We start from the raw sequence: 26,184 nt of genomic DNA on the forward strand, positions 1-26,184 counted from the left end.
CAGACGGTCTTGCTCCCACTGCTTGCTTAATGCTTGGTCTTGGGGGAAATATCAAGCCCAGTGAAGTGGCAGGTGTTAAAGTTTCCCACAAGCACGGCCTTGTCAGCCAGGAGACCATGTTATTTCTGTACGAGTCGGCAACAGCCTCCCTATCCTTTACCTGCACTTTGCTGAGAAGCAGCAAAATGCTCTAGCCTTGCTGTAACTCACTGTGAGGAAGCAGAAGCAGGTCTAATACTGGCTGCTTGCCCTCTCCCCAGCTACTGGCCACATGTGAAGAACTTGACCCAGAGCTGGGAGCCACTCTCCTGCACTTCTCAAGGCCTGCTGCAGCCATGGAGCTGGATGAAGAGCCGGTCCTGTTCTGAGCAGAACACCCTGACTACAGAGGAAGGCACAGACAAGGTGCTACCTTTCTCACCAGTGCTGTTTCTTTCAAATTACTTTGTAAATAATTTATTACAAGCATAACCATGAAGCTCTTGTTACAATAAAAAGTAGGTTACAAATTTCAGTTTAGACTTGCTTTGGGAATCATAATTTTTTTTTTTTTCCAAAACAAAATGTCTGCTTAAAGTTGCTCCACTGGCCTATGTACCCTTAGAGCCACCTGAGGGCATTTCTGTATGGGCAGCAGCCAACTTTGCTTCTACAACTGTGTGCATGGGGAAAAGGGGGACCATGAAGGGGTGCTGCCGAACATCCATTCCCCTGGGATTAGACAGACTCTTAGTACAACACTGCTGAATCAGACGTGAGCATGGAGAATCACAGCATGATAACAAGCTTTTTCTGAGCAAGCTGAAGCTAATTCCACTGAGTTCTTTGGGAGACTAAAATGTAGATTAAAAATCTCCACTCTGCCATATGGTTTCTATAGGGCTGGACTGGGAAAGCTTCCCTGTCCCCCTCAGGTGGGCTCCTGTTGTGCAGTCACTTCTGGCTTTACCGCCTGGCTTTCTGAAGTCCCTGAAGTATTTAGGAGGAGAATGGGCTCTGGCTCCAGTGGCTTGGCTTTGTCCTGAGTCTGGGTCAGAGGGTGCACCATGGACATGTGGACATTAAGGTTATGGGCCTTTTCGAAGCGCTTCCCACACTGGTCGCAAGCAAACTCCAGCTCTGTCTCAGCTTTGTGTTTGGTCATGTGGTACTTGAGCGATGCTCGCTGTCTGCACTGGAAACCACAGATTTCACACCTGCAAGGCAAAGCAGAGGCTCAGCACCAAGCCTGAAACCACAGCCATGGCATTTGCTCTTTGTCACACTGAATAAGCCCACGAGAAGATGACTGCAGCCTCAGAGCACCTCCTACAACTACCCCAGTCATGCAACATGATTCTCCTCCTCAGGCCTCCAGCTCATTGCTGGTAGCTGAGCATTCACCTGCAGAGCTCTGAAGGGCAACAGGAGTAGAAGGAGGCATAAGACTTGCTCAGCAATGGGAAGCTCCGGAGCTGGAGCACACGTGGATGAACATTTAAAGTGATTCAGCCAGGACACCGCCAGCTACAGGCAGGGTTTGTATCACAAAATTACTCTGTGCTGAGGGCAGTCACTGTGAGAGCTCTGCAGAACTTCACTACCCCTTCTATCCCTTTTCTTAGCTATGAATGGATGGTTGGTGTGCACTTACTGGAGGGGCTTTGCTCCCGAGTGCCGCATCTGATGGACCGAGAGGTGTTTGCGTTGCTTAAAGGTCTGCCCACATTCATCACAGATATAATTACGTACCTCTGCAATGGAAAAAGGGAGGAAGTCATCGATTCTGCTGATTTCTTAGTACATGAAATGCATACACGCAGCTGCCCATGCTTACTGGTGGAGTCTGAATTCCTCCCCCTGCCTCGCAGCCCCCACGTGATGGCCTGTTACAGGTTTACAGGCAAGGCAGACCGTTCTTACACCCCGCATAGTCTTGCACAACAAATCGTTGGGTGTCACACCCATCATCTGCTGGGAGCAAAGCCTGCCAGGACACACCTGTATGAATGAGTTTCACATGACGCTGCAGGTACCGGTCAATCATGAACACCTTGTTGCAGCCAGGATGAGGACAGGGCCTCTCCCGAACCTCCTCATGATGCTCTTTGATGTGTTTCTGTAAAGAAAGGACAGAGCTTCTAACTGCTGGGCTGCATTTTCCCCAGTGAAAACCTTGGATCCCCCAAAGAAATGAGACCCCCGTCTTGGCAGGCTCATGCATCAGCACTGCTTCACTGTGAAAAACCAGAGACTTGCATCCAAATCTACCCCTGGCGGCAGGGCTTTAACAGGACACAGCGGAGCTTGTTCCACGGGCTGCTGCCGAGCCAGCGGCAGACTTCCAGAACAGGAGGAGCATGCAGAGCCAGAGCAGCTCCTGGTGCTTTTAGGAGCACAGAAAAAGGCCTCAGACTGCTTCGTTTAGTGGCTTGCCGCCTCCTGCAGAGCTAGGCAGTGAATTACATCTGTCACAGATCCCTCTCCTCATACGGAAACTGTTCTGTAACACTCAAAGCTACAGGTTTGAGACAAGAGCAAACCCTGAACTCACCTTCATGCCATCCGCGCCTCTGTAGACAGCTGTGCATCCCTGGTAAGGACACTTGTAAATGGTAGGCAGCTCCTCCCTGCAAAGCAGAGGCCTGCCGTCAGCCAGCGTGCCAAGCGTGGGGTGCTGCCCAGCTGCCGCCTGCTCCTTATTACCTTTCACATTTGATTTTTTTTTTCCAGCCTGGCTTTGGCCCTGGCTTCTTCCTTATTTTAGGCTCTTCTGCCTTCTTTGCTTCTTTGCTGTCGCTTTTCTTGCTAGAAGCCCTTCAAGAAGGAACAAGGAAGAAGGACAGTGGTTTAATATATGATCTTGGTTTTAGTCCTCCCACCTAACTGTCCCCAAACGTTACACCTGGTCTGACGGCTTAGCCTGATGCTTGACCTGGCAAAGCAGGAGCATGCACGCCATCAAATACACGTGAGCTGAGCTGCAGTAATTAGTGCCAGGCCTGGGGATGAGGGATGTGGCCTGGCTTCAACCCGATGGGGAGCTCGGGGAACAACGGGTGCTGGGGCAGCACTGTGACCTCCAGGTCGGGACGTGGAGGGAACCAAGGCCATAAAGGAAAGCGATCATGTTGGCCCAGCCGAGTCCACTGCAGCACAAATGCAGCGGAGGTGGGCACCAGCCCTCCCGCTCATCCACAGTGAGCTCTGCTAACCACACAGTAAGCCCCTTACTTCTTTTCAGGGTAAGGCTCGAAGGAGTCATCTGAAGATTGCACGTTTCTCTTCTCATTTTCATCGTCGCTCAAGAAGTCCCTGAGAGAGAGAAGATGCCCTTTACCGACGCAGCACCGGGCTGGCACTTCAGCACTAGCGTCTGCAGCAGCAGCACTATGTGTTTTTCATTCCCCACAGCACGGCAACGGCAGCCGAGGCTCCACGTGTTCTCCTACCCTGTAATCTCCCCAAGCAAACACAGCACCGGTGAACACAGCAAATAGCAAAATCGGGTCCTTTTAGGACTAGATCTCTGTGAGAATAATTGAACCACTGTCAGGAGAACAAAAAACAGCTGTTACTGAAAAGATCTATTCATTGTTGAGGGATGTTGCTACCGCTTTCTATACGGGGAAAAGTAATTTTGTAGAGCAAGAATGTAATATAATTGTCCAGTGCAGGTTAATTAAGCTGCAGGTCATTCTGTATTTCCTCATATGTAGCAGCCACATACGTTTGGGTTTTTCTTTTTCCTCCTTTTAAGTCCTAAGCCATACAAGAAACAATTAATTCTGAAGCCAGGAAACAGGCAATAAATTGTTGCAGCACTTTTAACATGACAGCTGACAGCTTTAGCTGACACACTGAAGTAAGTCGGCACTCGGCCATTTGGTGCTTTAGACTCCCAATGACTGGCTTTAGCCAAATCTTTGATCATAAAGACTGCTAAGCTGCCAGTGTCCCTCCCACTCCCCATTTAATCGCTCTCCCCATGAGCAAGCGGGGCAATTTCTCCAAGTGCCACCCCTCGCCTGCGCTCCTGCACCGACCGCTCTTCTAGAGCCCCAGCCGAGAGCAGCCACGAAGGGGAATTGCTCCAAGGCTGAGGGGATGGAGCGGTGGCACCTGGGACTGAGCAAGCCCCCCACACCCCTTGCACAGTTCCTTCCCCAGAGCAGAGGAGGGGGGGGGAACCAAAACAGGACCAGGTTTGCTGGAAGCAGCCAACAAACACAGAGAGCGCACGCGTGTGCAAACGCACACACGCTGCTGTGCAAACCACCCCCCTGCAGCAGAGGCGGCAAGGAGGGGAGTTCAGCGTGTCAGCGGCGTAAGCTTCATCACAGCCACTGCACAGCCACCGCTCTGCACCTCGGACGCCGGTTCCAAGGGGCCTCGAGGGCCAGGTCACTCGTGGAGAAAGAGCTCTCCGAGGCGGGTCATTTCATACTCGCAAAGAAGACAGTTAGGCTATTTTAAACCCACTCTTCTCTCACCCCTCAGAAAGGTCACTGAACTCGTCTTTTACCCGCTCATCCGACGTTGCAGACAGAACCTGCTTCCCACTCAACTGTCCTAGGGAATGAAGGAGAACACGGTGCGTTACAAGGAAAAGCAGCAAAAACAAGCCAGCGAAGACAGCTGCTGAGAAGAAACCAACCACTTCAGGTTCACTCGGTGTGGCTCATACCGTGTGAAAATACATGCTCCACAACAAGTTAATGATTATTTAAACCAAACTCTGTGTCTTGTGAGCTTGGAGACTGCTCTACCTGCAGCCCAGGGACAGGAGAGCCTTTACCCTGCAGCTCCCACGAGCATCTTTTGGTTTCTCCCATGACACCTGCTCTGTAATCGAAAGATTCGTCCCCAGGCGAGTCCCAGCTGCCATTCCTCTTTACAGCAGCAGACATCTCCTGTGGCTATCAGAGCTAAACACAGCCCAACTTCTGTAACTCAAAAGGGGTGTTAATTCCTTTCTTCTCGAAGTGGTGTTTGGGGGAGTTCAATAGTAAACCCACGTTAACTTGGCCCACGAGCAAGCCCGCCTGGCAACTTTTCTTTGCGGACAGAAGGGGCTCTTGCTGTTTGGCATCACCTGCACCAGGGCGGGGGAAACCTCTCCTTGCTGGAATACGGACAGGGTTTGGATTAAGCAGAAAGAAACATCTGGCAAATGTGGTGCTGGAGAACCAGGGACCGTTCTGCACCGCTCAGCGGGCACGTGTCCCCCGGCAAGAGCAAGGCAGCAGGGTCTCGCCAGCCAGGTGCAGCCTGCTAAGGAATGGGCAAGTCTCGGCCCCTCTATCAGAGGGGGAAATAGTGCACAGGGCGAGGAGACTGGCGCTCTTTGCGTGACGTAGTCAGCCGGAGCCCGGTGTTCCCCCTTCCCTTCTGCAAGGCTCAGAGGCGATTCTCTGGGCAACCGGCACTCCCTAGCCAGAGTCTGCATCCTCCCTGAGGAGCAGCAGTCTCTGAGGAGGGGGCCCAGCCCCACCATTGCTCCCTGGGCCAGCTCTCCAGCTCTTTGCCCTTCCCCAGAGGCCTGGAGGGAGATCGGAAGGCAAATCCCTTACCTGTGGCACTGCTCAGTGGTGACACGGGCTGCGGCAGGGCTTTCTCCTGTAAGGAGGCCGTGCTGTCCAGTTGCGAGTGAGATGAATCCCTGTTCTGCGGCGGCTCATTCTCCACGTTCAGTGGCACTGATGTGGTCCCTTTGTTTGCGGGCTGCTGGCAAGGAGTTGTCCTTACTGGAGCATGCTGGGGTTTGGGAGCAGAAACAGCCTCAGCATTGTCTGCCCCTGCCCCGTTGTCAGTCAAGCGCTGCGCCGTGCTCTTGTTCCACTCCCGTTTGACAGATAAGGCGTTGTCGACAAGCACCGTGCTACAGTCCGAATCCGTATCCATGACGTAGTCGTGCCCGTCCCCGCAGCCCCAGACGGCACGGATGATGCCGCAGTACTCGGAGGACAGCACGCTCTGCAGGCTGGGCACCGACGGGCAGCTCCCGGCGTGTGTGTGCGTCCACGTCACCAGGCTGTGCAGGCATTGGGGGCTGGAGGTGATCAGGTCAACTGTCGGAGGGGAGAGGCAGCATGTGCACAGTCAGTCCCCTGGGCCAGCCAAGGGCACAGCCAGCCACAGGGAGGGACAGGGAGGGACCCGCTCCCCCCTCCAGGGAGGGGACAGGGCTGCAGACCCGCTCCTGCACTGCACTTCTGCGTCAGAAGGCAGGTGGGAGACAGCCTAAAGGCGCTGCACCCAGATGGACTGGGGTGAGGGCTCTCCCATCGACTGCCAGTATCATTAATTTTACAGCTGAAAGCGTATTTCTGATTGCCCCCCAGCATCTGATGGCAGCTGGCCCAGACCCACTCTGCTCTTCGCAACCCCTGCATGAGCCTGAGCCTCTTCAGCTCAGCTCGGGGAGGCTGCTGCCCAGTGAGGATCCTGCCGGGAAGCCAGAGGGGAGAGCTCGTGGCAGAGGGAGGAGGGTTAGGAACCCTAGGAACCCTAACGAGCCAGACCAGGGCACGGTCCCTGTGCTGAGGGACGCAGGAACCGCCCTGCCGGGTGGTCGTTCCTCAACACCCATAAAACCCAGCCCTTTGTTGATGGTATCACAGAAAAAAAAAGGAAAGCAGCTCCGAGAGCAGGCACTCACCCAGACAGGAGGCACCTCCTTCTGCACCCGGCTGGGCCTGGCCCGCACCATTCCTGCAAAAGCCAGAAGAGCACAGTGGGGTCTTGGGGGTTACAGAGGGACCATGCGCCCACACACAGTGATTTACTACTCCTGATAACTCCCGGGAAGAAAGAACCGCAACGTACTTTCCTTTCGACTTTACGTGGCCCGTGGGAGACGCGTTCACCCTCTGGATAAACGTCCTGAGGACACTGCGGCATTTGTAGAACTGGGCATGGCATTTCTTGCAGACGAACTGGGGGAGCGCGGGGTCCTGCCGCACCGCCACGCCGACCAGCCGCTGGAAGTCGGTGAAGAAGACCTGATCCACGCGGCGCTGCTTCTCTGAGTTCTCCCCCATCACAGGCACCTTCCCGAAAGCATTGCGCAGGCTCCTGGAGGAGAACTTCCCATGGCAGAGACGACAATACCCGGTGCTCAAAGCTCTGCCAATTCCTGCCGGAGAAGGATTGAACACAGCCGCTGGGTGCCTGCCGCAAGAGTACGGCGGCCAGCTATGGCCCGAAGGCACTGGCGTGCTGGAAGATGTTTCCCTTCCCTTGATCCAGCCTGCCTCTGAAGCCCTGGCTTCAGCACCAGCACAGAAAAGCCAGGCAGGAAGAGAGAGACCTTCCCTTTGACCCCCCCGCTGCAGATCAGGGCACTGCTCCGCAACTGGCTTGACCCTAAAATCAGCCTTTCTCGCCCAATTGCCCCAGTGGAGGAACCTCCTCCCAGCTGCAGCATTCCCGGGGCTTGCTCACACACATTTGTGCTTTTGCCAACACTGTCCCTTGGCTTAAGTAGTTCTTCTCCCTCCCCAGCGTTTATCTCCAAAGTATTTATAGCCAGCAGTCACGTCCCTCAGCCGCTGCGAGCCTGAGCCGCCCCAGCTCTTGCAGCCCCTTTGAGATGCGCCGTTTCTCAGCCACCCTGACGGTGCCCTGTGGCGGAGCTGGGGACGTGGAGCTCTTGAGGGGGGAGCGAGGCCAACCCAGAGCAGCGGGGCAGGATGTAAAGCGTCTTTCCCGCTCCCGGTTCACTGACCGCCCGGCTCTCCTGCCCGGCGGCCCCGTGAGCCTGCCCGGCCACCTCCCTCCCCATCCTGCGGCACCTCTGCTCTGCGGAGCACTGCTCTGTCCCTCCGCTGCACCCTGACTGCCTGCCGGTGTGGGGAAAACTCCCCAACGTGGCCTCTTCCCAGCCCTGGTGCAACACGGCTGTGCTCTAAACCCTCCGGTCCCCCCACCTGGGGTCAGGGAGGGAGCAGGGTCCTGCCTGCGGCCCTCTGCCAGCCATCACCAAAACCACATGAACGGCCTTCAGAGCGATTCGGGGTCGCATTGCACACCGGAGACCGCCGGCGGGGACAACCTACAGAGCCCGGGAAGGGCAGCACGCATGGGGGGGAGCATTTTGGAGGGCCAGGACGGTGCGTGCCAAGCCTGGGTGCCGTCCCAGAGGCACGCGCGAGCGCTGACACCCAACGCTGAACCGTTTGGCGATCAAACTTATCTCCTGCCTCCAGCCATGCCGACAGCAAAACATTCGGCTGCCGGCCGCCTCCAAACCAGGGCCGGACGGCGGCAGAGCACCAGAGGACGGAGGGGAGGGTCAGCTCCCCTCGTCGTGCTGCCGAAACCTCTCCTTACCTCGCTACGTACCGGGCACCGGGACCCTCGGCTCTTCAGCGGTGAAGACGTGCCACGCAAACAGGCAAATCCCTGCCCCGGCCACCGGGCAGATCCAGCCACCCGACTGTCTGCCGGTGGCACGGAGCCCCGGGAAGGCCGGTCTGCTCCCCGGTAGAGGGGAGAAGCCCCTCCGTGCCGGGCCTCACGCCCGCCGCTCCCCCCCCGCCGCCCCACGCAGCGGTTCCGTTCCCCCGGGAGAAGCCTCCCGCCCGCGGGAACGACCGACAGCGGCTCCGGCCACTCGGGGGGTGCGGACCGCCGCTCCCCGCCGTGCCCGAGGGCCGCCGGACCCCTGCCCCGGGGCCGGGCCGGTTACCGGCCGTGACCCCGCTCCCCTCCCGCCCCGGGGCTTCCCGCAGGCGGGCGGCGGGGCCGAGCCGGGCCTGCCCGCCTCCCCCGCGGGGCTGCGTCCCCGGTTAACCCCCTCCCCGGCCTCCCGCGGAGCCCGCCCCGCCCGGGCCTCACCTGCCTCCGGGGCCCCGCCGAGGGCGGCGGGCCGTGTCCAGGCAGCGGCCGCCGGGGCCCACCCCGCGGGGGGCTGGGGCTCGGGCCGCGCCGCCGCCGCCACCACCGCCGCCGCCGCCGCCTCGGTCCCGCGGGCCGCCGTGCCGGGCCGCCGCCGGGGCTCAGGGGCCGCCGCACCGGGGCCGCCCGCGGCCGCCAGGAACCGGCCGCGACGATCGCGCTTCATCTCCGCCGCCGCCGCCGCCGCGGGCCCGGCCCGCCCCGCCCCGCCCCGCCCGGCGCAGCGCCCCCTGCCGGCCGGAGGACCTCACCGCCGGTCCGGCTCCGCCGCGCTCCCCCGGCGCCGCCGCCTCGATCGCGTCGTTCCGGGCGGCGGCCGCCGCCGCCATGGCCGCGGCGGGCGGCGAGGGACCCGGGGCGGGCCGGGCCCTGCAGACCGCCATGAGGACGGCGAGCGGCGCCCTGGAGATGGACAGCGCCGGGCGGCCGCGGGTGAGCGCGGAGCGGGGCGGGATGGGACCACCCCGGGCTTCACCTCCGGCCCTGGGGGCACCGGGAGGGTCGGGGTCCCACCGAGGCCATGGGAGACGCTGCGGGGGCTGGGGGTCCCCGGCACGACCCCCGCCTTGCCCGGGGGTCCCGCGGCTCAGCGCTCCCCCCCCCCCCCCCATCTCTCTGGCAGGAGGCCTACATGGAGTACCTGAGGAGCATCGCCTTCATCGCCCAGGCCCTGCAGGAGGAGGCGGCAGGGGCAGGTAGGGCAGGACCCCCCCCCCCGACCCCCCCATGCCCGCTCCCCCATCCCCTGCCGCGGTGCTTTCTGCAGGCCCGCGGGGACGGCAGGCCCGGTGTCCCCCACCGGTGACCCTGCCCCTCCCCACAGACGGGGGTGAGGGGGTCACCCCCGACACCCCGAAGATGCTGAAGCTGGCGGAGCAGTGCCTGGAGAGGGTCAAGTCCATCGCGGCGGCGCTGGGTGAGCCGGGGGTTGCGGGGTCGCGTTTCGGGGAGCTGGGTCCGCACCCCGGGGCCCCGGCTGGTATTTGGGGGCGAGAGGAGGGGGCCAGCTGACCTGTCCTTCCCCCCCCAGGGAAAGCCCAGGCAAAACCGGCTGCGCAGGAGCGGAGCGGCGGCCCTGCTCCCCTCCCCAGGCATCGCAGGGTCTTCTCGGACGAGGGGGGGAAGCTCTCTCCTTTCCTGCCGCCGGAGATCTTCCAGAAGCTGCAGATCGCCGAGGCGCAGAGCGCGCGGAAGTACGTGGGCTCGGACACGGGGGGGCTGGCGTCTGCCGGGGTCCCAGGCCGGGGGGGGCACGGCAGGGAAGGGGCTCCGGGTCGCGTCACCGTGCCCCGCGGTGGGGTGCTGAGGGCTGGTTGCCGGCAGGGAGCTGACGCCGCTGGAGGAGGCGTCTCTGCAGAACCAGAAGCTGAAGGCTGCCTACGAGGCACGGGTGGCACGGCTGAACCCCAGCCAGGCCCTGCAGAAGACCTCCCTGGCAAGTGGGGAGCGCCGACGGGGGGGAGGCCGGGGAGGGAGGGCTGCTGCTGGCGGGCTGGGAGGGGAGAGGGTCCCTGTGGTCCCTGGGGGACCCCCTGCTCCATGCCGGCCACACTGGTGGCCGTGGGCTTTGGGCAGGTGTCCCCAACACGTCTCCTGCTCCACAGACCCTGTCCCTGCAGCGGCAGATGATGGAGAACCTGGTGATCGCCAAGGCCCGGGAGGAGACCGTATCCTTCCCGGTGCGGGGAGAGCTCTGAGGGCCGGCCCCGCGGCCGTACCGGGCTCCGGCACAGCCCCACGTGCTGCCCAGGTGCCTGTGCCCTGTCCCTGGGCTGCACCGATCCCACACAGGCTTTTGGGGTCCCGGTCCTGTCCTGCTCCTGGCTGATTGGGGGGGTGGGGGTGGGAGAAGGGCTGATCCCGGCCCCCAGGCTGCCGTGGCCGTGCCGGGGCAGCGGGTTGTGCCGGGGGCAGTGGGCGAGCGGTGCTGGCTGGGTGCCGCGGCGGTGCGGGGACTCTGGAGCCTTAACTCTGCCGTGGCCCAGCTGCAGCGGAAAATGGAGGAGCGGCGGCTGCGGCTGCAGGAGGCTGCCAACAGGTGAGCGGGGATGTCACAGCGGGGACCTCGGTGGCCACGCTGGCGGGTGCCCTCACCCAGCACTGCTGCATCCCCAGGAGATTCTCCAGCAGCGTGGCCCTCACCCCCGAGGAGCAGGAGCAGAGAGCCCTCTACGCCGCCGTCCTCGAGTACGAGCAGGACCACGTGAGTACGCGCCGGAGGCTGCTGCCGTGGGGACAGAGGACTGTGCTGTGGGTGCAGGACGCGTGCTGTCCTTGGGTGCCGTGGGGCAAGAGGCCTCGACACCCCTGGGTGCTGCTGGGGCAGGGTGCTGTGCTGTCTCCAGGCACCGTGGTGGGCAGGGTGCCGTGCCGTGGAGGCAGGGTGCCATGCCACCCCCACTGACCGGCTGCGGACGCTCCCCAGGACTGGCCGAGGCAATGGAAGGCCAGGCTGAAGCGGAGCCCGGCGGACCTCTCCCTGGTGTCGGGGCTCTTCTCCTGCCTCCTCAGGTAGCGCCCGGGGCGGGCGAGGGCCCTGCTTGGAGCGTGGGGGCTGCGGCCACTTGCCGGTGTCCCCTATCCGGCCCTGGCCCCCCATGCCCATCCCTCCCTCTGCTTCCAGCTTCCCCGAGCACCCCATCGCCCAGCTCCTGCGGCAGCTGCAGTGCGCGGTGTACGCCCGCCTCTACCCGGCCGTCAGCCAGGGCACCGCCGATGCCGCCCCTGCCTCCCCCACCGGCCTCTCCTTCCTCTCGCTGGATGCCGGGGGCTCGCTGCCCGCCGAGCCGGGGGGCCGCCGGCTCCGAGCCTCCCGCAGCCTCCACTGCATGTTCTCTGTGCCCGAGCACGGCCCGGCCGGGCTGCGGCACAGCCTGTCCAGCACGCCCCTCGCCGACGGCGGCCCCGGCACCCCGAAGGCGGAGAGCGGCTGGCCGGGGCCGGCGGCAGCCCCCCAGACCCCCCGGGAGAGCTCCTTCGAGGACCTGGAGCGGTTCCTAGCATCGCCCGAGAGCTGGGCCCCCGGGGAGCCCCCGGCCGGCCCCGGGCAGGAGGCGGCACTGCCGGAGCAGCTGAAGGGCATCGTGCGGGACATCCACAACGCCATCGGTGAGGGATGGCCACCGGGGTCGAGGGGCCCGCAGGGGCTCTCTGGGGGAGGAGGGGACCCCCTGCACCCCGTTGTTTTAGCCAGGGTGGACTCGGGGTGCAGGGTGGGGAGGACGGGGGGTGGGTCTTGCGGGCGCCTGCCGAGCGTGCTGCGTAACTCGGCCCTTCCCAGACAGGCTGCTGTCCCTGACGCTGCTGGCCTTCGAGGGGCTGAACACCGCCGCCGGCAAGGACCAGTGTCTCGCCTGCCTGGAGGAAGCCTTCTTCCCCCCGCTCTGGGCCCCGCTGCTGGCCCTCTACAGGTACCGTGGCCCCAGGACTGGGCTGGGCCCCCCCTTGGCCCCCCCGGCCCCCTCTCCGGCAGCCCCTCGCCTCTCTGCCCGCAGGAGCGTGCACCGGCCCCGCGAGGCGGCCCTGGCCCGGAGCATGGAGCGGCACCGGCACGCCGGCCCCGCCGACATGGGGCTGTCCTCCCGGCTCTTCCCGACGGCCCCCGGCTGCCCGGCGTACGGCTCCGCCGTCAAGGACCTGCGCCTCATCCCGCTGGAGACCTGTCCCCGCAGGAAGCTGGAGTGCATCGGTGCGGGGCCGAGGGGCTCCATGCTGGGGGGGCGGGTGGGCCGGGAGGGTGTCAGGGTGACCCTCAGCTCCCACTCTGTGCCACAGTGCGAGCCCTGCGCGGCATCTGCGAGTGTGCCGAGGAATACTGCGGCTCCCGGGACAGCCGGACCCCCGCCTCTGCCGCCATGTGAGTATGGGAGCTGCGGGGGGGGCCCGGAGGGCAGCCAGCCCCACGGCCAGGGTGCAGATGTGGGGCTGGGGGCGGTGGGGCTGATGGTTTCCTTTGCTGGTGGAGTGTCGAGGCTGGTGGTTCGCATTGCCGGTGGTTCCCATTGCCGGTGGGGTAGCGGGGCTGCTGGTTCCCGTTACCAGTGGGGTGGCGGGGCCGGTGGTTGCCGTTACCGGTGGGGTGGCGGGGCCGGTGGTTGCCGTTGCCGGCGTGGCTGACGGTTCCCGTTGGCGGCAGCGGGGCGGACGACCTGCTGCCCATCCTGTCCTACGTGGTGCTGCAGACGGGGCTGCCCCAGCTGCTGTCCGAGTGTGCCGCCCTGGAGGAGTTCATCCACGAGGGGTAGGTGACCGGGGGGGGTGCCGGGCCACACCGGCACCCCTGGGGTGGGGGGTACACTGTCCCCCCCGTCCTGGGGACAGGGCTGCCGGGGCTGGAGGCATGGGGGAGGGAACTGGGTGGGAGTTGTGGCTCCTGTGGGCGCAGGGCTGTGGTGTGGCGGTGTCCTGGCTGCGGCGGCTGTGGCAGTGTCCCAGCCATGACAGTGCTGTGGTGGTGCGGTGGCCGTGGTGGTGTCCCGGCTGTGGTGGTGCGGTGGCCATAGCGGTGTGGTGTCCTGGCCGTGGCTGCCATGGCTGTGGTGGTGTGGTGGCTGTGGCAGTGTCCCAGCCATGACGGTGCTGTGGCCGTGGTGGTGTGGTGGCCGTGGCCATGTGGTGGCTGTGGCAGTGTCCTGGCCGTGGCGATGTGGTGGCCGTGGCAGTGTCCTGGCCATGACAGTGCCGTGGCCGTGGCGGTGCGGTGGCCGTGGCCGTGTCCCGGCTGTGACGGTGCGGTGGCCGTGGCGGTGCAGGTACCTGATCGGGGAGGAGGGGTACTGCCTGACGTCCCTGCAGAGCGCCCTGTCCTACGTGGAGTCCCTGCAGTGAGGAGGCGGCAGCGGGGGGGGGGGGGGGACACACACACCCCCTCTCCCCGCCACCCACGGCCAGGTGCTGCTCCCCATCCCTGGGGTGGGGGGGTCCCGTGGGGCCGGGGCCGGCCGAGCCCCCGTCCCGGGCCGTGTTGCGGGGGGGGGGGGGGCCCGACCGGAGGAGGGGGGAGACCCGTGCACCGGGGGTGGGGTCCCCCCGTCCACCAGGGGGCGCTGTCAGCGGCGGGTCAGCCCAGCCCCTGAGAGGGCGGAGCCTCGGGCGTGGCGGGGCCCCGCCCCTCCGGGCGACGTCGCAGCCCGCGGTGGGCGTGGCGCGGGAAGCGGAAGGCGAGGCCGTGCGGGGAGCGGGACCGGCGGGTGAAGGGAGCGGGACCGGCGGCGGGTGCGGAGGCCTTTGGGGGGGGTCAGGGGCTGGGGACCGGGAGCGGGGCTTGGGGAGGGGGGGGGGAGGTTCACGCTGCTGCACCCCCAGGATGTGCGCGGGCTCGGCGCTGCGGCAGGAGGAGTTCCACCGGCAGGAGTACCGGCAGGAGTACCGGCGCTGCCTGGAGCGGGAGTTCCGTCAGGGCCGCGCCGGGCCCTGCTCCGACCCCTCCTTCGGGGAGCGGCTGGGGCAGCGGCTGCGGCGGGAGCCGGCGGTGCTGGGGGCCCTGCAGGAGGACGCCCCGGTCCTGCTGGCCCGCGGGTTACGGGACCGGCCCGACCCGGGACCGGCGCTGCGGGGCCTGGCCGGCGCCTTCCGGCTGCTGGAGCTGGCGGCCGTCAACCTCTACCTCTTCCCCTGGCGCAAGGAGTTCGGCACCGTCCAGGTGAGGAGCGGGGCGGTGGCGGCACCGGCGGGGGGACGACAGACACGCCGGCGGGGCGTCTCCAGCTGTAACCCCCCTCCCCGTTCTCCTTACAGACCTTCTCCGGCGCGTACGTGCACTCGCTGCGCCCGGCGCTCCCCGAAGACGATTTGGTGCGGAGCTTCGGCCGGCTGGGCTATGAACGGCGCGGCCGGCACTGTCTGGCCATCGCCCGGCCGCTCCCCGAGCCCGAGCTGGTTGCCGCCGCCTGCGGCTTCTTCACCTGCCGGCTGGAGTGCGAGATCCTGGCAGAGGTGGTGAGGCGGCTGCGGCCGCGCCGGCTGCGCGCCGAAGATCTGCTGGAGGCACGCCGGCTGGCCGGGGACGTGGAAGCCTGCGTGGAGATGCTGCAGCAGCTGGGGCCACGACCCGAGGTGGCTGCCGACTGTGGCGACGGCGTGGATCTCTACCAGGAGACGCTGTCTGGCCCCGAGGACACGGGGGGAGAGGACCCAGCCCCCCCAGCGCTGTGGAGGGACCCTGGCAGCCCGCGGGGTGCTCAAGACATGCCTGGGAGGAGCTGGGACCACCGCAGAGATGGCAAGCGCGGGCAGGAGCCGGTGCCTTCCATGGGCAACCCCAACCCGGACACCTCCTCCTCTCTCCTCTTCCTGGAGCAGGAGCTCGGCAGGGCCGGCAGCCCGCTCTCCGCCCTGGCTGCGGGGAGCGGAAGCCCCCAAGTGCCGGGGGAGCCCCAAAATTCGCCAACCTCCCCCCGCCAGGAAGCCCCCGAGCTGCCCTGCTACCAGCTGCACTCCTGCCTGCGCCGGGGCGCATTGCCCTCCTACTGCTGCACCACCTGCCAGCAGCTCCACACCGGCACCTGCGCAGCCGGGCAGGCCTGCCGCACCCACCACCGCGGGCAGGAGCTGCGCAGCGAGAGGCAGCAGCGGCTCTGGCTGCAACGGACAGAGGTGGACATGCTGCTGGCCGACGGTTCCGCTCCCTGGTCCTAGCACCCCTTGGGATTCTGCCGCTGGCTGCGCCCGTCCCCGCCACGGCTGGAAGGGGATGGGGACGGCCACCGCTCAGCCTGAGGGACACCGAACTCGCCCCGCTGGGAGGTAGCGGTGCCTGTGCCATGCTCTGCTTTGCGCCCGGAGCAGTAGGAGCCTGCCAGGCTCCGGGTGGATGGGTCCCTGCTCCAACCCTGGCGCTCCCGCTGTAAATGGCTCGGTGCATCTCAGTAAAGCACAGCTGCCTCGCACTGTGGTGGTCTCCTCCTGCCCTGTCGGAGTCGCGGGGGGGGACGACAATGGGGACATGTAGGGGGAGCAGCGGCCCAAGCGTGCCCTCTCCTGGGGAAGGGATGGGGCCTACGGTGCTACCTGCCACCATGTCACCCTGCAGGAGCAGCTCTCGCCTCCCAGGAGAGTGGGGCTGGGCTCTGTTTAAGGGAGGCAGAGCTTGGGGGCATCCTCAGACCCTGGGGCTGGATGTGCGGCACAGGGGAAGCAGAGTAGGGCCACGGCTTCTAGCCCAACTGGAGCCGAGGAACAAAGTGATTCACTCTGCACCACTGCTGCTGGCAGGTGCTTTTATTGACAGCAAAGTTGGGGTTACCCCATGCAGCCAGCACTGGCCAAGGGCCCCCCTGGGGACAGGGCTGGCTCTGCCAGCACCCCAGCTTCTCCCTGCTGAGCCCCAGGGGGCCCAGGGCCCCATCTCTCCTGCCCCCAGTGCTGCATTCACCCAGCCCCAACCTGGAGCCTGCCCAGGGTGGGTTGGGTCACATCACTCCCCCGCTGCAGCTGGGCTGTCCCCGTACCCATGCGGGGAAGGGAATTCAATCCCAGGAAGGGATGGAGCCCACCACGATGCTGTTCCACCAAGGAAAACAGTCCCAGCTGGCGTGCGCCATGCCTCCTACCGCGGGCCGGTGCTCAGGGCTTGCCACGCTTCGCCTGGGTCTCCGTCCCTGTGCTGGCAGCAGCTGCTCGCTTGTTGCGGTGGTGGGGGAAGGTGGGCATGAGCTCCGGCTCACAGGCTGCAGGGCAAAAACGGGGGTCAGCGGGGCCCAGAGCACCCCAGCCCTGCCCTGTGGAGGGGGGTTTACTCACGCAGGGGTTTCTCCTTGAAGTAGGAGCTCTCCAGGCAGTCTTTTGCCGTCGCCCTGTGGGGATGAGGGGACATGGCAGGCACCCCCCCCAAAGGCGCTGACCTGCCCCCAGCTCTGGGGACAGCCCTGCCACAGGGGCAGCGTGACGCTGGCAGCCCCGTCCACAGGCAGGTTTTCTCCCCTGCTCTGCCCATGCAGAGCTGCCGACAGCTCTTACCGCTTCTTGGGATCGTACATGAAGAGGAAGTTGAGCAGCCGCAGCCCAGCCTCCGAGAGCCAGGGGAACTTGTGCTTGAGGTTGTTGTAGGGCTGCTTCCGCAGGGTGTACTGACTCACCAGGGGCAGCTTGGAGAAACCCTGAGGGGGTCGGAGCGTGAGGCGGAGGCAGGGAGAGCAGGCAGGGCAGGCAGGTAGCAGGGAACCGCTCTCACCGGCCAGATGTTTTCATTGGGCGTCCCCAGGAGCTGCACAATGAGGTCGATCTGGTGGATCTCGGAGGTGCCCGGCAGCAGCGGCTTGTGGGCCAGCAGCTCGGCAAGAATGCAGCCCACAGCCCTGCGGAGCAAAGGACACACAGGGCAGAAGAAACCCGTCCACTGACCACCCCCCTGCCGCGGGTTTGCAGCCCCCCCCCAGGCCCCTGCCTGGCCAGCCTCAGCCCCCTCCTGCTCTCCCCTTACCACATGTCGATGCTGGTGGTCTGGGTTGTCATCCCCAGCAGCAGCTCGGGTGCTCGGTACCTGTGCAGGGGATGGCACCGTCTCAAGGGGACCATGGCGGAGCCGGCGCTCAGGAAGCCCTGCCGCACTACGAGGACTCACCCGCATCACCCCGAGCCAGCGCAGCTCAGCCCCGGGCGCTGGCCACTCACCAGAGCGTGACGACTTTGGGGGTCATTGGCTTTGGCGGCATCCCGTAGGTGCGTGCCAGTCCAAAATCAGCTGCAACAGAGACTCGAGATCAAGAGAGAGACAAGCTCCTCGCTCCAACCGTGTCACAGAGCGGAGGGAGAGCTGCGGGCACATCCGTGGCAGAAGCCAAACTGGCAGCTGCCAGGGCTCACCTATCTTCACGCAGCCTTTGTCAGTCATGAGCAGGTTGGACACCTTCAGATCCCTGTCAGGAAACAGAGAGCGGCTGGTCAGCACTCTCCTTCAGGCACGGCTTCCCCCATACCCGCGCCTCCCCAGGGCTCACAGGCAGCTACAAAGCCCCGGGGCTGAGCCATCATGAGGAGAAGCGAATCTCATCATTCAGTGGCCTCCTTGCCCCACCAGTGCTCCCACATGGAGCCACGGATTTGCCCACAGCTACTCCACACCATGCTCCTTGCTCACAGGACACAGGTGTGGAAGGCAAAGAATCACACCACAGTTCAAGGATCAGCCAGCTCCCTCCCATCAGCCCCTTCTCCCCACATCCCCTTTCCCCCCACCCCATGTCCATCCTGCTGCTCCCACCTGTGGATGATGTAGTTCTCATGAAGGTATTGCAGGCCCTTGAGGACTTGCAGGATGATGCACTTCACCTGGAGATAAAGGACAGGAGCAACATCCATGCAAGAGCAGCTCCAGCCAGGCAAACCCCCAGGGGTTAAACCCACTCAGGTGCCCTGTGGTCTGCCACATCTGTCACTGCTCTGCAGTGTGTCAGTCCCCACATCCTCCCAGAGCAGCTAACAGGCTGTCTGGGGGTACATTTTCTCCCCACTGTTTCACTGCCAGTTTGCTCCAGCCCAAAACCCAGCCTGGAAAGTCCCTGGAGCATTCTGTGAGAGCCAGCAAAGCCCAGGCTCCCCACATTGCCCAGGAATCCCAGCTCACCCAGTGCTCCCCAGCCCTGCTGAAGCCCAGCACAAGGTCCAGGGAGTCCACACCGGTGCCCAGTGTGTTTTGGCTGGAATGGCAGCACCCTCTCAGGCCCAACCTTTACCTGAGCCTCTGAAAAAGGCGTCTGCATATTCTCAAGAAGGCTGGCTAGGTCCTGCTCGCAGTAGCCCATCACCAGGAAAATACTGTCATAGATAAGACACAGTCAGGAGCCTCCCCTGGGACACCTCTCCGGTGTCCCAGCACTCACAGCGCAGGTCTGTGCTGCGAGAGGCAGCTCAGGGCACTGAGAAGGGTCTGAAAGGCAGAGAGGGCAGGTGGAAGAGGGGACCCTCACCTCTCCAGATGGTTCCCTACAACCACCTCCTTCAGCTCCACAATGTTGGGGTGCCGAAGCTGTAGGAGCAAGGTGATCTCCCGCAGGCTGCTGATGGGCATTCCTGCAGAGAGCAACAGCTGAGCTGCACGACTGCCTCGAGCAGGGGCCAGGAATGCTCCTGCCCGCCCCAGGAGCTCCCCCCACTACAGCTCGCCCACTCCTCCATTACCGTCTTTCTCATTGTCCATCCGCACCTTCTTCAATGCCACGGTCTCATCTGTCAGGGTGTCCCGGGCCCGGTCTGGAAAAGCAGCACAGGCCACATGCTCAGCACCAAATGACAAATACTGGTTCTATCGTGAGCCAGCAGGACCCCTGTACTGATGAGCCTCTTCTCAGCCTTGGTTCCCCCAACAGCACCCCCCAGCTCCAGCCCAATGTGCTCCCGCTGCCAGGATGTGGGCAGATGGCTGCAGCCCACCCAGGAACTGGCTCTACCCCAGGCCCGGAAAGAGCAGCCAGCGTCACACTTACACACTATGCCATAGGTGCCCTCTCCAATCCGATTCAGCTTCTCGAATTCCTTCACGCTCCGGCATCTTCCCAGCTGGAACAACAGAGCCACAGCACAGGTGAGTGTGATCTCCAGGGCAGCCCTCAGAGGTTTCTCACCAACCTTCCCAGGGATGCAGGACCTCGCTGACAGCCCAAGGCCTGAAGCTACTACACCCTTACCTCTCACCAGGCAGACCGCGGTGCTGCTCTGGTGCTTACAGAGCAAACCAGCGTTTCAGAAACACTGCAGGCGCACCAGCTCAGCCAGCAGCTGGGACAGAGTCGGTTCCTCTGCCCCCTCCTGCCCCCAGCCCTGTGCCAGCACGCCCTCCCTGTCACCTCCCCCCCCCCCCAAGCCCCCCCCGAGGACCCACCTGTCCCCCTCACAAGCTGCTCCCAGCCGGCAGGCCGGGTCTGCAGGCACCGCAGGCTGCCCAGCTCCCTTCCCAGCCCACCCCAGCAAGGGGGGGTGGAACCTGCGTGGCCACCGGCCCAGGACAACCAACCCCCCCCCCACCTCCCAGCAGGCCCCAGGCCCACCCACAACCCAGGGGCCTGCAGGCCTCTAGGACCCTCTCCGCCTCCCTCTCCACCCAGACGCCTCCAGCAGGGCTGGGACCCCGCTCCGCTCGCTCACCCACACGGCCCCAACCCCTCACCCGGTCGGCCGCCGGCACCTCGAAGAAGCCCTCGCCCCGCAGCCGCCGCAACCGCAGCGGCTCCAGCTCCCCCTCAGCAGAACCCCCCTCCGCCATAACCGGCCCCGCGCATGCGTCGTGACGCCACGCACTCGTCCCGCCCCCCCGCTACGCATGCGCCGTATCACCTCCTTCCCGCAGACCCCGCCTCCCTCCTCAGCACCGCCCCCTAGCAACGGTTGCCACGCACGGCTCGGGCCCTATAGTAAGCGCCCTGGGAGGGTTTTATACCTGTATGGCCCCTCCCCTCTCTGTAACCCCGCCCCCTCCCCGGTGTGGCCCCTCCCCCCTCGGTCCCGCCCCACCCACGTGACCTCGCCGCTCGGCGGCTCTCTCGCGAGTACTCGGCGCGCGCACCCCGGAAGCGGGCGGTGGCAGAACCCGGAAGCGGCGGCGGGGCAGGATGGACGGTAAGGGTGGGCGGACGGTAAACGGGCCTCTGGCACGTCGGGTTGGTTTTTTTGCGGGGGTGGAGCTTGTTCTGCTGGGCGGGGGCACCTGGGGGCCGGGACCGGAGGCCGGGGGGACCGGGGCCGGGGCCCGGCCCCGGTTCCCCCCTGGCCTCCGGTCCCGGCCCCGGCGTTGTCTCCGGTGCGCCATCCCTGAGGCTGTGCTCTCCTTCCCTTCCAGACACGCTCTTCCAGCTGAAGGTGAGGATAGCGGCGGGGTCCTCCGTCTCCCGTCACGTATCGCCGTTCCGGTGGCCGGTCCCGGAGGACCGGTGACGGTCTCCACCTCTCCGGGAGGTGCCCGGGGAACGTTCCGCTCGCTGACTCACACCTCGTCGGGGCTTTTCCTCCCTGCGGCTCCGTAATAGAAAGAAGCTCTGACCTGCAGAGATCCGCCTTCCAGGAGGCGCAGGGGTGCCCCGGGAGCCCCGCCGATACCGGCGGCTGCGGGAAGAGGGAGCCTTTTAGCCGGGTTTGTCCTCCGGGGCCGCCGTTCCCGGGCTATTCCCGGCGCTTCGTTTCTCGGAAGCGTTGAAAATTGACTTCCCGGTTTACCGTATGCTCTGGGAGTCCTTGGAGGGGGGGGTCCGTCTCCCCCGGCCGGTATTGCTGGGTGGGGGAGGCGGCTGGGGCTCTGCTCGCCCCGTGTTCCCGGTTCTGTTGCCGCCGTATCCTGGTGCTAACCCGTTGTTTTCTCTGCAGTTCACAGCGAAGCAGCTGGAGAAGCTCGCCAAAAAAGCCGAGAAAGACTCCAAGGCCGAGCAAGCCAAAGTCAAAAAGGTGGGTGGGAGCTCGCTCTGCGCATGCGGAGCTGCCGGGCTGGCTCGGCTCTGCCAGCCCTCGGCACTTGCCTCCCGTCAAGGGACTGGGGAAAAGGGCAGGTTTCCCCTCGCCTCAGGCCTCGCTGCGTCCGTCAGCTCGGCCTCCCAAGTGTTTTGAGTCCCACCCTCGGCTCTCGGATCTGCCGGGTGGATGCGGTGCACCCCTGCGACGCTGAGAGGGATTTCGTTCCTGTTCGAGGGCGTGCTCAGCGTTTTGAGGGTCACGGGAGAGGTGCTTCCTGCTGGAAACCTGTCAGGCAGAAACAGATTGCGCTTGTTTATAAATCTGCAGTGGATTCGCTGTGCAAGTGGTTGCCCTTTGCCCTTCCAGGCCCTTCAGCAGAAAAACGTGGAGTGCGCTCGTGTCTACGCAGAGAATGCTATCCGTAAGAAGAACGAGGGGCTTAACTGGCTCCGCATGTCTTCCCGGGTGGATGCAGTGGCCTCCAAGGTCCAGACAGCAGTGACGATGAAGGGGGTAAGAGCCTCAGCGTGGGCGTGGGGCTTTGAGACGGTGCCCCGCAGAGAGCGAACGTTGGCTCTTCCCCTCTCGCTGCCTTGCACCACCTTGGACTTTCCTGTCCCCAAAAAGGATCCCACTAAACCTCATAGTTAGCTCAGACCCTCTCAGTCAGGTTCAGTCTCTGAAGAGCCCATCTGGGATGGCCTCGCTGCTTTGTTGGGGGCTCGGATTAAATCCTTAACTGGTGGCTGCACAGAGGGAGAGGCTCGTGCCTGGAGCCTCTTGCCTCGTGGCGTGTGTGAGGGTGGTGGGCTGGGACCCGTCCCGCCAGGAGGGCTGCCCGAGGTCTTCAGTGACTGCACGTGGCTGGAGAAGCCCGCAGTCAGGCAGAGCCCGTCCTGCCTCATAGCGCTGCTGTGGGCATCAGAAATGCTGGTTTCTCTCTCGCTGACCTTTCAGCAGTGATGTATTTTGCTTTTGGGGAGCACCCGTGAAGCAATCTTCTCTTGCAGGTGACGAAAAACATGGCCCAGGTGACTAAGGCTTTGGACAAGGCTCTGAGCTCCATGGACCTGCAGAAGGTGTCTGCGGTGATGGATAAATTTGAGCAGCAGGTTCAGAATTTGGATGTTCATACGTCGGTAAGTGCTAGTGGCCTTGGAGGGGTCTGGGAGGGTGGGCTTCTCTGTGAATTGTAACATGCTGCCTCTTGGGAGAGAGCCAGGTCCCAGCTGTAAATCGGGCTTCCGCAGCAGTGCTCTGTTCCCCTCGGGGACTCCAGCCTCCAGTGTGGGAAACCCCCCGAGCTGTTCATGCAGCTCTGTCCTCTGCGTTTGAGGGATATGAGAGACGTTGGGGAAGACGCGTCTCTGCTGCCTGACGGGGAAGGAGTTTGCCGTGCAAAGAGGCGAGCGTGGCAGACGGGGAGAAGAGGGAGGGTGGCTGTCCCTGTGTCGTAGCTAGCCATTACTCAGAGGGGGTCTGTGGCAGAACCGGACCTTGCTGCCCTCCGCTGTAGCCCTGCGGTCAGGTTTGAGGCTGTTGTGGCTGAGAGGGCCGATGGCGATGTGGGATCTGCAGCCGGTTCTTTGGGAGAAGAAGCCAGGCTGGGCCGAGCGGCTTTGCCTGCGGGGTAGGGTGACGGGCTGTCTCTGTCGCAGGTCATGGAGGACTCCATGAGCTCCGCTACCACGCTGACCACGCCGCAGGAGCAGGTGGACAGCCTCATCGTCCAGATCGCGGAGGAGAACGGCCTGGAGATTATGGACCAGCTCAACCAGCTCCCCGAGGGGGCTTCAGCAGTGGGGGAGAGCTCGGTCCGCACCCAGGAAGACCAGCTGTCGCGGAGGTTTGTTCTCTCCCGGGTCCTTTGCCTTGTGTTTGAATCCTTCCCAGGGATCCCTCACCACTATGAAGGGAATGAGTTAGCCCGTCACGGCAGGCTAAGTGGGTGCTGAGCCCCCTCTCTCGTGCTCAGGCAAGCCGGAGCCCAGCAGTCCCCTTGGTACCTTGCGCAGGCAGGCCAGGTGGCTGTTCGGGGCTGTGGGACCACTCTGGGCCTGAGGACGGGGGTGGCTTCTGGCACTCAGCAGCGAGCTCTCATCGATGAGATGCAGAACAGTTTCCCCCTGCTCTGTGTTCGCCCTCACGCAGCTGCTGTTGCTCTGGGAATGCTTGGCGCTGACCTTCAAATAGCTCTGGGAACAGGCTGTCTCCCTGGAACTGCCCCAGGAGAAGCCGATGGGTTTCTTCTCCCCGGTCCCTCCCTGCTGTTCCCCATGCAGCCGCCACCGGGGTCCCTCTGGGGACAGCCCCCAGGCTGCGGTGTGCTGCTCTGGGAGCTGGGGACAGCCCTGGGAGAGGGTCCAGGCGGGCTGCAGGGGCAAGACACCCAGAAGAGAAGCCAGGAACCCCTTCTCTGCAGTACCCCGCCTGCGTTGCTGACAGATGCTCCCAAGTTAACCCCAGGCAGCCGTGGCTGCGTGCTCCAGGGCAGGATTTCTTGCACCTCTGCCCCAGGAGGGAGGTTTCTGGGCAGAGACATTCCTTGCACGTGGCTGGCTGAAGGATCCTTCCGAGTCACGGCTGTTGCCTGCTGCTCTCACGTCAGTTCCCTCTTGTGCTCTCCCTTCCAGGTTGGCTGCCCTGCGGAATTAAGGTCTCCTGTCGCCCCTGCGGACTGCTGTCCCGCACTGGTGGTGTGGCGTGTGGGGTGGAGGGGCCCGGGACTCCTTCCCCACCTCCGCTACGTCCTTGCTCTGACCCAGCGGCCAGGCGGAGTCGGCCGTCCCCTCCTCCAGCAGCACGTCCCCAGCCCTGCCTGCCTGCGTTTAGACTCTTCTTTTGGGGTGTGACGGTGACGACTTTTCCCAGAGCAGGCAGTGGTCCTGGCAGGGGCTTTCTGAGCAGAGACGGCCTCTTTCTGGGCTTGAGGAACACTTTGCTGGTTCTGATTTCAGGGTTTGTTTCATTTGAGAGTCGCTGCTGGTTTCTGGCAGCGTCTCACGATGCAACGTCCCGCTCCTGATTTAACATGAAAGGAATCCTTCTGGAGGCGGGTTGCGGTGTCTTCTGGGGTGCTGCTTGCCTGACTCTCCTCTGTGCGTAGCACAGTTCTGTTATCTGTTTTAGACTGGGTCTCCTAGCTGCGGGCTGTGTTTTCCTCAGGGCCCGCATCAAGGAGCTGTTTACAAGGAGCAGGGAGATCCCCACGGGCAGCGGTTTGGGAAGGGCTGTTTTCCCAGCCGTGGTGTTTCTGGGAAGGTTAGTGCCTTGCAGGAAGGGGAGGTTACGCTGTGGCATCTCTTCCCTCGCAGTGACCTTCCCGAGCTGTAGCTGGGAGTCCTCCTTGCAGACTTCACCTTGCTGATCGCTAGCTCCTTGTCCTGCCGGGCCAAACCTCCCTGGAGCTCTGTACCACAAAGTGACCTTTGAAACGCTCGTCCTGCCCTGCACAAGCCCGTGTGTGCGTGCGTATAAATCCACGTGTTCCCCATCTCCAGCTGCTGTGGTCTGGAAATGGTTATGCAGCCCCTGACCTCCCATGTGGATCAGTCCCTGCCTCTTGTCCAGCAGCTGGGAGCAGATTGCAGCAGCTTCCACTCCCAGGCTCGCAGCTGTGGTGGCCACAGCCTCGTCCCCAGATGTCCCCCAGCTGGATGGGTGTGACAGTAAATGCTAAACCATCCTGAGCGCGTGTCTCCCTGCACTGGCTGTGGCTTGTCCCCTGGATATCTGCTGCCGGTTTCCTTTCTGCTGTCCCCACCTGGCCGTATCTGCTCCGTGCTGCTGCCCGCAGAGCGTGTAACCTGGCTGGTTGAGAGGGGGCTGCTTCCTGCGTCCCCTCTCCTCTCGCTGCTCGTGGGGAAACGCGGCTGCTCTGCACTCGGAGCCTTCCCCTGGGGCTGAAGTCTTCTGTGTCCCTTCTCCTCTGCGACTCCCAGGCACCACCGAGGTGCTGGATTGATGGGAAGCTTACCGGGAAGGAAATGTTAGTTTCCTTTGGCTCTCACGAGGAGAAACTTTAACCGTAGGCTGTAAATGAGGGCCATGCAGCTGCCGGGTCTGGCGATGCTGAGCTGTGCTGCGTGTAGCCAGGAGTGGGCAGCTGGTCCCGCTGCAGCGGGGCAGCTCTGATTCATCGCTTTTCAAGGGAATTCTAAGGCAGGCATGCACAGCTGCTGCTTTGGGCTGTGCTGAGAGGAGGGAAGGGAAGCGTGGGGGAGAGCGGGAGGCAGCTCCTACCCACTCCCAGCGCTGGCTGATGTTTCCAGGCTGCTGCGCACCACCCAGGGCACCCGGCCTGCCTGCGCGGACGTGGGGCAGGACTCGCTGCGGGCCAGGGGCCATCTCCACAGCACTTGCAACACAAACACTTTTCATTATTTTCGTTATTTCTTCTGAGTTCAGTGGCCTTGGCAGCGTGTGTCTAGTGACCGACAGAGCCTTCTTCCCCGATGCCTGCAGCCGTGGGGGTGCGGGGTGGTGACAGAGGAGGAGGAGGCGGCTTTGGGCTATGAAGTCATTTGTGCGTGTTGGAGTGTTGGATCTTGTGCCACTTCCCCATGGGCTGGGGAGAAAGCAGAATCCCCCCCCCGGAGACTTGTGCACGCACCCCGGAGTGGGTGCCATGCATGGGTGCCACCCATGGGGCTGGGGGCTGCGGGGTACCCTGGGAGCCCCTGCCCCTGGAAATGCTCCTTCTTTCAATGTGATGTTTCTCTGTGGTTTCATTTGTGTGTTTTTTAAAGCTTGTCTCATTTGCCTTTTCTTTTTCTTCTTCTCAAACCCCTGTTGATTACCTTCTGCTATTTTAAATAAACTATCCCTGAACATCCATCGTGGTGTGTCCGGGGGCTCTGAGGCGAAGAGGGGGTCCGTGGTCCCCTCTGCCTGTGGCACAGCGTGATGGCCGTGCCCCGTCCCCTGCCT

The 26,184-nt window shown here is 63.6% G+C and overlaps 6 protein-coding genes across 8 annotated transcripts in view; 4 read left to right on the forward strand and 2 right to left on the reverse strand.

The window, feature by feature from the left end:
* FANCA (FA complementation group A) overlaps positions 1 to 514 on the forward strand; it is a 39,802-nt gene extending 39,288 nt beyond the window's left edge. The window contains exon 43 of the mRNA XM_052796489.1: positions 261 to 514. Coding sequence (XP_052652449.1) covers positions 261 to 368 — 108 coding nt within the window. The 3' untranslated portion in view covers positions 369 to 514. The remainder of the gene's footprint in view (positions 1 to 260) is intronic.
* ZNF276 (zinc finger protein 276) lies at positions 441 to 9,072 on the reverse strand. The gene is made up of 11 exons (XM_052796338.1): positions 8,821 to 9,072; positions 6,808 to 7,117; positions 6,641 to 6,693; positions 5,553 to 6,050; positions 4,473 to 4,551; positions 3,214 to 3,294; positions 2,686 to 2,796; positions 2,534 to 2,609; positions 1,981 to 2,098; positions 1,634 to 1,733; positions 441 to 1,196 (listed from the first exon to the last, which is right to left on the reverse strand). The coding sequence occupies exons 1-11, from the start codon at positions 9,044 to 9,046 to the stop codon at positions 911 to 913; spliced, it is 1,938 nt and encodes a 645-aa protein (XP_052652298.1). The 5' UTR covers positions 9,047 to 9,072; the 3' UTR covers positions 441 to 910.
* A 126-nt stretch (positions 9,073 to 9,198) lies between these two features.
* VPS9D1 (VPS9 domain containing 1) lies at positions 9,199 to 14,315 on the forward strand. 2 transcript variants are annotated; one of them, XM_052797632.1, is made up of 16 exons: positions 9,199 to 9,312; positions 9,503 to 9,575; positions 9,704 to 9,796; positions 9,911 to 10,073; positions 10,204 to 10,315; positions 10,485 to 10,547; positions 10,866 to 10,918; positions 10,996 to 11,083; positions 11,306 to 11,391; positions 11,504 to 11,988; positions 12,161 to 12,290; positions 12,375 to 12,568; positions 12,655 to 12,736; positions 13,016 to 13,120; positions 13,632 to 13,770; positions 14,185 to 14,315. In XM_052797632.1, the coding sequence occupies exons 1-15, from the start codon at positions 9,208 to 9,210 to the stop codon at positions 13,705 to 13,707; spliced, it is 1,908 nt and encodes a 635-aa protein (XP_052653592.1). In that variant the 5' UTR covers positions 9,199 to 9,207; the 3' UTR covers positions 13,708 to 13,770; positions 14,185 to 14,315. The 2 variants fall into 2 exon arrangements, with proteins under 2 accessions (XP_052653592.1, XP_052653591.1); XM_052797631.1 differs by having other exon boundaries at positions 10,204 to 10,547; positions 12,165 to 12,290.
* Positions 14,139 to 15,780, forward strand: SPATA2L (spermatogenesis associated 2 like). The gene is made up of 2 exons (XM_052797633.1): positions 14,139 to 14,521; positions 14,617 to 15,780. Exons 1-2 carry the CDS (start codon positions 14,186 to 14,188, stop codon positions 15,514 to 15,516), a joined length of 1,236 nt encoding a protein of 411 aa, XP_052653593.1. The 5' UTR covers positions 14,139 to 14,185; the 3' UTR covers positions 15,517 to 15,780.
* A 297-nt stretch (positions 15,781 to 16,077) lies between these two features.
* On the reverse strand, positions 16,078 to 20,208 carry CDK10 (cyclin dependent kinase 10). 2 transcript variants are annotated; one of them, XM_052795294.1, is made up of 13 exons: positions 20,149 to 20,208; positions 19,302 to 19,374; positions 18,997 to 19,068; positions 18,786 to 18,888; positions 18,552 to 18,633; positions 18,080 to 18,147; positions 17,683 to 17,735; positions 17,491 to 17,560; positions 17,300 to 17,359; positions 17,051 to 17,174; positions 16,837 to 16,976; positions 16,621 to 16,673; positions 16,078 to 16,547 (listed from the first exon to the last, which is right to left on the reverse strand). In XM_052795294.1, exons 3-13 carry the CDS (start codon positions 19,013 to 19,015, stop codon positions 16,444 to 16,446), a joined length of 876 nt encoding a protein of 291 aa, XP_052651254.1. In that variant the 5' UTR covers positions 19,016 to 19,068; positions 19,302 to 19,374; positions 20,149 to 20,208; the 3' UTR covers positions 16,078 to 16,443. The 2 variants fall into 2 exon arrangements, with proteins under 2 accessions (XP_052651254.1, XP_052651253.1); XM_052795293.1 differs by lacking the exon at positions 20,149 to 20,208 and adding an exon at positions 19,982 to 20,113.
* A 151-nt stretch (positions 20,209 to 20,359) lies between these two features.
* Positions 20,360 to 26,091, forward strand: CHMP1A (charged multivesicular body protein 1A). The gene is made up of 7 exons (XM_052795307.1): positions 20,360 to 20,430; positions 20,651 to 20,670; positions 21,172 to 21,249; positions 21,622 to 21,768; positions 22,266 to 22,394; positions 22,914 to 23,101; positions 23,889 to 26,091. Exons 1-7 carry the CDS (start codon positions 20,424 to 20,426, stop codon positions 23,908 to 23,910), a joined length of 591 nt encoding a protein of 196 aa, XP_052651267.1. The 5' UTR covers positions 20,360 to 20,423; the 3' UTR covers positions 23,911 to 26,091.
* Positions 26,092 to 26,184: the final 93 nt, after the last annotated feature.

This window comes from Harpia harpyja, chromosome 9, assembly GCF_026419915.1.
Source record: "Harpia harpyja isolate bHarHar1 chromosome 9, bHarHar1 primary haplotype, whole genome shotgun sequence".
Classification (NCBI taxonomy): domain Eukaryota; kingdom Metazoa; phylum Chordata; class Aves; order Accipitriformes; family Accipitridae; genus Harpia; species Harpia harpyja.

What these genes read in the sequence shown, in the direction of transcription:
- SPATA2L (XM_052797633.1), top strand. Translation starts at nt 14,186, where the DNA reads ATGTGCGCGGGCTCGGCGCTGCGGCAGGAGGAGTTCCACCGGCAGGAG. An exon ending in AGGAGTTCGGCACCGTCCAG is followed by an intron (nt 14,522 to 14,616) that starts GTGAGGAGCGGG and finishes TTCTCCTTACAG; the next exon opens with ACCTTCTCCGGCGCGTACGT.
- CDK10 (XM_052795293.1), bottom strand. Translation starts at nt 20,077, where the DNA reads ATGGCGGAGGGGGGTTCTGCTGAGGGGGAGCTGGAGCCGCTGCGGTTG. An exon ending in CCCAAAGTCGTCACGCTCTG is followed by an intron (nt 17,360 to 17,490) that starts GTGAGTGGCCAG and finishes TCCCCTGCACAG; the next exon opens with GTACCGAGCACCCGAGCTGC. An exon ending in CCAATGAAAACATCTGGCCG is followed by an intron (nt 16,977 to 17,050) that starts GTGAGAGCGGTT and finishes CGACCCCCTCAG; the next exon opens with GGTTTCTCCAAGCTGCCCCT.
- VPS9D1 (XM_052797631.1), top strand. Translation starts at nt 9,208, where the DNA reads ATGGCCGCGGCGGGCGGCGAGGGACCCGGGGCGGGCCGGGCCCTGCAG. An exon ending in GGACATCCACAACGCCATCG is followed by an intron (nt 11,989 to 12,164) that starts GTGAGGGATGGC and finishes CTTCCCAGACAG; the next exon opens with GCTGCTGTCCCTGACGCTGC. An exon ending in ACCCCCGCCTCTGCCGCCAT is followed by an intron (nt 12,737 to 13,015) that starts GTGAGTATGGGA and finishes CGTTGGCGGCAG; the next exon opens with CGGGGCGGACGACCTGCTGC.
- CHMP1A (XM_052795307.1), top strand. An exon ending in ACACGCTCTTCCAGCTGAAG is followed by an intron (nt 20,671 to 21,171) that starts GTGAGGATAGCG and finishes TTTTCTCTGCAG; the next exon opens with TTCACAGCGAAGCAGCTGGA. An exon ending in ATTTGGATGTTCATACGTCG is followed by an intron (nt 22,395 to 22,913) that starts GTAAGTGCTAGT and finishes TCTCTGTCGCAG; the next exon opens with GTCATGGAGGACTCCATGAG.
- ZNF276 (XM_052796338.1), bottom strand. Translation starts at nt 9,046, where the DNA reads ATGAAGCGCGATCGTCGCGGCCGGTTCCTGGCGGCCGCGGGCGGCCCC. An exon ending in CACGTAAAGTCGAAAGGAAA is followed by an intron (nt 6,694 to 6,807) that starts GTACGTTGCGGT and finishes TGGCTTTTGCAG; the next exon opens with GAATGGTGCGGGCCAGGCCC. An exon ending in ACCACTGAGCAGTGCCACAG is followed by an intron (nt 4,552 to 5,552) that starts GTAAGGGATTTG and finishes TTCATTCCCTAG; the next exon opens with GACAGTTGAGTGGGAAGCAG.